We start from the raw sequence: 7,500 nt of genomic DNA, 5'->3' as shown, positions 1-7,500 counted from the left end.
ACCGACAGCCTAAGGTTAACCCCCTCCTCCTCCTCCTCCTCTTCATCCTCGTCCTCTCTCCTTATAAATCCTCCTGTTAACTCCCCCCTCCTCTTCATCCTCATCCTCTCTCCTTATGAATCCTCCTGTTAACCCCCCCCCCCCCCTCCTCATCCTCTCATCTGTACTTATCTATCCTCTCTTGTGAATTTTCTCTTGCTTCACTTTTCTTTTCAGCCATCTATTCTGTTCTTTACTGTTTATTATATCTGTCACCTCTTTCCTATGTCTTTTTTTCTTCGTCTCTTTTCTGCCTTTGCTATTGTATCCTGTTCTCTCCTTCACCTTCCGCTATCGTGGCCTAAATCGTTCCTGCCTTGTTCACCGTCACGATTCATTTCAGGTGTCCCAGACTGTGTTTCACAGAGCCTCATAACAATGTCTCTCTGTTCCTGTAGTACCTTGACAAGGGTCTGGCGTACTGCAACTACGTCTTCACGATCTTCTTCGTCATCGAGGCCCTGCTCAAACTCGTCGCGTTCGGCATCCGGCGGTTCTTTAAAGACAGGTACAGAACACCCGAGCAGTCATCCGTGCTCATCACGCGTAAGAAGAACAGAAGGAAGACTTCAGAGTGTGTGTTGTGACGGTTTTAGTCCACAGCGCTATGCTACAGCACACACACACACACACACACACACACACACACACACACACACACACACACACACACACACACACACACACACACAGACACACACACTTCACACGCTCCAGAGGAGAGACAGACACGAGACACATGCATTCAGTTAGTTTGCACAAGCCCCTTTTCTTCTCCCGGCTGGTTGTTGCTGTTGTTGTACATGATGAGCATCCAGACACTAATCTGAGGCAAAAGCATGGATAAAAGGATCCTTCCATTTAAAACAAGCTCATGGAGGCATCCCCCCCCGAGGCCCGGCCTTAAAAGCCTTACCGTGTTCTTCGCCATGTTGGGTTTCTGTTGCCTCTCAGGGCTCTAAGCCTGCTCCTGTCATCCTCAGACCCTTCAGCAGTGATGATGCCTCTCAGGCACACACACACACACACACACACACACACACACACACACACACACACCACACTACCCTCCTCTCCTCACACCAGTTCTGATGCCTCTCAGGCTCTCATTCTGCTCCTGTCATTCTGAGACCCTTCGGCAGTACAACTGTCACCTTGTGTGAGTGTCTGTTGGGACTCTCTGCCCCCCCCCCCCCCCCTAACCCCCTCCACCACCCTTCCCACATTAAAACCCCAACCCCCACCCAGCCCCCTCACCCAAAGATTTGTTAAAGATTAAAGATTAGTTTTTGGCCTAGGATAGGTCAGTGCAGAGTTGGACAGGAAATGAGAGAGAGAAGAGGTGGGGAGTGGACAGGAGAAATGGCATCGGGCCGGATTCGAACCTGTGACCTCCTTGAGCTTCAAGCCTGGATGTGGTTGAGGCTACTGTGTGAGCTACAGTGCCCCCCCCCCCCCCCCCAGAATCTTCATTAAGATTTACATTTACATTTAGTCATTTAGCAGACGCTTTTGTCCAAATCTTTTTGGACACTTTTGTCCATAAGATGCCGCCTAGAGGTGCCAGTGGGGGTTGGTGGAGACTGCAGGGGTGCCGGGCCGTGGGCACGCACGCGGGCACCAGCCGGCAGCGAGGCTCTGCCATTGGTCTAGGAAGGAGACAAGGCTCTGCCATTGGTCTAGGAAGGAGACAAGGCTCTGCCATTGGTCTAGGAAGGAGACAAGGCTCTGCCATTGGTCTAGGAAGGAGACAAGGCTCTGCCATTGGTCTAGGAAGGAGACAAGGCTCTGCCATTGGTCTAGGAAGGAGACAAGGCTCTGCCATTGGTCTAGGAAGGAGACAAGAGGATCAAATTAGGAGTGAACACAAACACGTACTAAACTGCATAATAACAAGATGTGAATCAGGATATTAGACAGGACACTGCATTGAGGAAATTCAGTATTAGTAAAAAAGGATCAGGATCAGGATATTAGACAGGACATTGTATTGAGGAAATTCAATAATAGTAAAAAAAGGCATAGCAATTGGCCAGAAAATGTCAACTTGACTACCCCCCCCCCCCCAGCCCCTCCCTAACAACTAATATTTTAAGTTTCTAAAAATAAAATAAGATCAATTCCTAGACATAGACACTGCCCTGTTTTTAGATCAAAGATTTGACCCAGGTCTGTATTCCCTGTGACTGATGACTTTATGAATGTTAAAGTGACAGTACAGTTTAATGATCTCTTAATCACTTGTGCATAATGCATTAAATTACAGCATGTTTAACTGTGTGATTCATCAGGTACCCTGAGTTTGGATAACACATTAGTTTCAATTAGGAAAGACTGAATGAAATGAAATTAGATTTGATATCCAGATTCTCATCACTGCACATTTACATGTGGATGGTGTAGACGCTCAGAAACCAGAGACATTCAATTAGCTGTTCCCTGTTAGAGCCATTTAGCATGCTGTCCCTCATCAATGCAATAAGTCTTGTGATAAATCTCCTGCACACGCACACAAGATTTAGATCAGTGTGCTTGTGTGAGTGAGTGTGTGTGTTTTTGTGTGTTTTTGTGTGTATGTGAGTACGCGTGTGTATGTGAGTACGCGTGTCTGTGTGTGTGTGAATACATGTGTGTGTGTGTGTATGTGAGTACGTATGAGTGTGTGTGTGTGTGTGTGTGTGTGTGTGTGTGTGTGTGTGTGTGTGTGTGTGTGTGTGCGTGTGTGTGTGTGTCTGCCTGCGTATAATGTTTCCATTGGCCCGTGACAGATGGAATCAGCTGGACCTGGCCATTGTCCTGCTCTCCATCGTTGGGATCATCCTGGAGGAGTTGAAGATGAACTCCGTCCTTCCCATCAACCCCACGATCATACGCATCATGAGGGTCCTGAGGATCGCCAGAGGTACGGCTTCAGTCTCTCCTCACACCACACACTACCCTCCTCCACGGCACACACACACACACACACACACACCACACCACACACACACACACACACACGTAGCTGCAGGTACTCCTCACACCAAACTACCCTCCTCCACAGCTGTGGAATTCTCAGGGTGGGGGTGTCAAAAGTGATGGACAGGGTGTATCCAGTTCATGAAAACGTTTACGGGGAGGGAAAGAAAATTGTGAAAGTGTCTGCGTGTTTGTTTTTTTCTACTTTACACTGATTGGATTGCCTTGCCTGTCTGCCTGAACTCAGCAGAAGTGTGATTGGGATCTTTAGGTCACACATCTACACGACATCCGTCACTCCCTTTGTGCTTCCGTAGGAGTGTTTCTGAGGGAAACGTGGCGTGTTGAGATGACACGGTCCTCCTTTGTTTCTGCCCTGTGCAGAACTGATAGCATTGCCTGTGTGAACTAGTTCATTTACATTTACATTTAGTCATTTAGCAGATGCTTTTGTCCCAAGCAACATACAAGGGAGAGAACAGTCAAGCTAAGAGCAATCAAACCTGGTGTAACAATAAATACTGCTTTTTTAAGCAATATAAAACGACATAGAAAGAAAAAGAAGTGTGGGACTGTCACGGCTTAAGTGCAAGTTAAGCCAAGGTGCCAGTTAGGAAGGGAGGTTCAAATGACTGAGAACTGAAAAACACCTCAGGGCTGTTGGTAAGAATGCCTTTGCTGAAAGTCCTTTTGTTTGTTACATTCTTTACCACAATCGGTTTGACACTTCATGCAGCTCTTTACATAAAATATCGATATACTGAAGTTGTCACTGAGGAGGTTTTCCCACGATTACTGTGGTATTTGTAAGTCATTTACCACACTCAATAATGGCCTCTCCAGTATTGTGAGGCCAGAAAGTTTGTTTTTCATGTCATAGCAGATGCTCTGCTTGAAATATTTGCTGGGTTTTGGGGGATTGCAGAGGTGGATAATATATTTACCAAAGATTATTCTTTAACGATTCAAGGTGAGGGAGAATATTACAGTACTGTAAATGTAAAGTTTATTAAAAAAACTGACAATTACAAAGGAAACAATGGATCAGCATTTGGGCCACAGTAGACTTAGTACACACACACGTACACACACGTACACACACACACACACGTACACACACACACACACACACACACACACACATACACACACACACACACACACACACACACACACACACACACACACACACACACACACATATATGTACACATAGTATACCACAGATATTTTAGCATAGGGCCGTCACTAAACACATTACAACATCTCAGATTGATTTGGTTGGTTGTACAACATGCACTGCTTTCTTTATTTGCAATGCAACACTAATCCATGCAAAAATAGAGGATATGGCGACACATAATATACACCTTTTGCAGTGTTTGTATTTGTGTGTGTTTCTCAGTCATTGTATTTTGAGTGATAAGGCAGAGAAAATGTGCTATAGTTATGGCAGCACAAGTCACTTCTGGGTGAAGTATGAAGTGTTTTGGTGGTTGTAGTGCATATTGCACCTAAGGTGAACTGAGGTGTGTGTTTGTAAAGCACACTGTGTGAAAAGTTATAGAAAAGGTGGACATGGTATTTAGACAAGCTTATAGAAAATTGTTGTACTGTAAATGGAATACACCTGTACAAAAGTATTTTTCTTCAATAATCCACAGAGTGCTTGGTGGCAGTCATTTAAAATGGTCTGCATATTTGCTCTGATTCGATCAGTGATAGACTTAGCTTTCTTGATTATCTGATGTAGACTGCTCTTATCTTCTGTAGGTAGATTACCCCAGTAACATAAGCTGCCTAATGTCACACTACTCTACACCGCACTGTTATAAAACATGTGCACAATCTTATCACGAACACCAGAGCACCTGTGTTTTCTTTAAAAGCACAACTGTGTCTATGCTCTTTTGAATATATCATTAGAGGTCCAGTCTTTTTTGCACTCTATAATGGTGCACAGTTATTTGAATTATCGAAGTCTTTTTTTTTTAAACATAGAGGAGATACCATTACTCAAGCACAGAATCCATTTGGAATGGAATAGAGCAGTGGTGTAGTCCAGGGTATACGCAGGTATACGGAGTATACCCACTTTTTTTCAGTCAGCATTGCGTATACCCACTTCTCAAAACAGGGCGTTTATCCTGTGCTGTATGGGCTGCTTAAAAACATTGAGAGTATACCCACTTCTCCAGGGACCACTACACCACTGGAAGAGAGAATGGGAATAAGATGGTTTACTGGGGAGAGTGGTAGAGAGAATGGGAATAAGATGGTTTACTGGGGAGAGTGGTAGAGAGAATGGGAATAAGATGGTTTACTGGGGAGAGTGGTAGAGAGAATGGGAATAAGATGGTTTACTGGGGAGAGTGGTAGAGATAATGGGAATAAGATGGTTTACTGAGGAGAGTGGTAGAGAGAATGGGAATAAGATGGTTTACTGGGGAGAGTGGTAGAGAGAATGGGAATAAGATGGTTTACTGAGGAGAGTGGTAGAGAGAATGGGAATAAGATGGTTTCCGGAGAAGAGAGAAAGAGAGAATGGGAATAAGAGAGAGAGAGATGTTCTCCTGAGAAGAGTGGTAGATAAATTGAGATGAAGTGGTGATGTAACGTGACCCGTTGTCCTGTGTTTCCCACAGTGCTGAAACTGTTAAAGATGGCCACAGGCATGAGGGCTCTGCTGGATACTGTGATGCAGGCTTTACCTCAGGTAAATCCACCTGTGTGTGTGTGTGTGTGTGTGTGTGTGTGTGTGTGTGTGTGTGTGTGTGTGTGTGTGTGTTTGTGTGTCTGTTTGTTTGTTTATTTACATACATTGATTTAATCCATACATAATCATATGCTATATGATCTGGGTCTATAATGAAACCATTGTGTTTGTACGGGTAAGATAGAAAATATAATACTAAATTCTATACAGAATGTGTCAGAGTGTGATGTGTGTGTGTGTGTGTGTGTGTGTGAGAGAGAGAGCGAGAGCGAGAGAGAGAGAGAGAGAGAGAGAGAGAGAGAGAGAGAGAGGGTAATATGACAAATGTGTAGCTTTTATGATCAGCTCTTTTTGATTATTATTCTGTGCACCACTCAGTGTGTCTGTTTGTCTATGTCTATGTGAGCGTGTGAAGGTATGTGTGTGTGTGTGAGCGTGTGAAGGTGTGTGTGTGTGTGTGTGTGTGTGTGTGTGTGAGTGTGTGTGTGCGCGCTGGCGCTCATGATTGATCGCTCAATATACTTTAGCTCACTAATGCTCTCTCTCTCTCTTTCTCCCTCCCTCCCTCTCTTTCTCTCTCTCTTTCGCTCTCTCTCTCTCTCTCTCTCTCCGTGCTTTAGGTGGGGAATCTGGGCCTCCTCTTCATGCTGCTTTTCTTCATTTATGCAGCGCTCGGAGTGGAGCTGTTCGGAAAACTGGGTCAGTGCCGCTCTCTCTCTCTCATCCCATCCACCACCTCCCGTCCCTAAACACTCGCTCGCTCAGCCTGCGCTACCCAGCGCTTTTACAGCGCTCACTTCTTCTTTATTTATTTTTATCACTTGTATTAAAACCGGGAGATAGTGTAGCGATTTGAACTGGGAGAGCTCAAGGGCAGTTATGTTACAGATAGACTCACACCACTGAAAGCATCGCTTTCTATCTCAGGCAGTGCTTTTTTTTCCTCCTTATTTTTGAGCAAATTGAGCTCAGGCAATCATCTTGAGAATTGAGCAAGTGTCTTGCACTGATAGAAGCCTTCCGTGTGTTTGTGTGTGTGTGTGTGTGTGTGTTTGCAGGAGTGTATGTGTTTGTGAGGGAGGGAGGGAGGGAGAGAGGGAGAGAGAGAGAGAGAGAGTGAGAGTGTATTTGTGTGTGTTTGTGAGGGAGGAGAGAAGAGAGAGAGAGAGGGGGAGAGAGAGAGAGAGAGAGAGAGAGAGAGAGAGAGAAAGAGAGTGTATTTGTGTGTGTGGCTACCCCCTGGGGCTTGATCAGGCTCCGCTGTGGGTAGTCTCTTCTCATGAAGGCTTGGCATTATCAGTTGAAATGACAGGATTAAGATGCAGTTTTTGAAGGGCAGGCTAACTTCGATTCATCCCTTGAGCCACTACCCAGAACGGGAATCGATTCTAATCATCCTGTGTCTAATCACAAAGCATCCAGACCCACTCCAGTGTGTGCCTCTGTTTGTTGTGGAGAATCAAATGCTTGTTTTTGTGGCATCTGATGCCCTTCTCCTTAATGACACAACATTTCCTGATGTGATGAGCATTCGTTCGACCGCAGCTGAATAATAATAAAATAATAATACATTTGATTTAAAGCGCCTTTCATGACACCCAAGGTCGCTTCACAAACAATCATCTCATTACAATTACAATCATCTCATAGAAAAAAATAATAAATAAATAAATGAAAAAAATGACTAATTGTTTGACTAGCTGTCTCTTTATGGTGGTTCATTCTAGAATGCACGGACGACAACCCCTGCGAAGGCCTGAACAGATACGCCACATTCCGTAACTTCG

General features: G+C 44.8%; 1 protein-coding gene across 1 annotated transcript in view; it reads left to right on the top strand.

Annotated features, from left to right (window-relative positions):
* cacna1ha (calcium channel, voltage-dependent, T type, alpha 1H subunit a) overlaps nt 1-7,500 on the top strand; it is a 118,170-nt gene that overhangs the window by 104,541 nt on the left and 6,129 nt on the right. Inside the window, exons 25-30 of the mRNA XM_080856711.1 lie at nt 1-14; nt 438-547; nt 2,808-2,941; nt 5,643-5,713; nt 6,334-6,412; nt 7,441-7,500. The exon at nt 1-14 is cut by the window's left edge and continues 138 nt beyond it; the exon at nt 7,441-7,500 is cut by the window's right edge and continues 62 nt beyond it. Coding sequence (XP_080712837.1) covers nt 1-14; nt 438-547; nt 2,808-2,941; nt 5,643-5,713; nt 6,334-6,412; nt 7,441-7,500 — 468 coding nt within the window. The remainder of the gene's footprint in view (nt 15-437; nt 548-2,807; nt 2,942-5,642; nt 5,714-6,333; nt 6,413-7,440) is intronic.

This window comes from Sprattus sprattus (genome assembly GCF_963457725.1).
Source record: "Sprattus sprattus genome assembly, chromosome: 18".
Lineage (NCBI taxonomy): Eukaryota > Metazoa > Chordata > Actinopteri > Clupeiformes > Clupeidae > Sprattus > Sprattus sprattus.
Note: the sequence above shows the minus strand (reverse complement) of the source record. Positions and strands in the feature narration are given on the sequence as shown.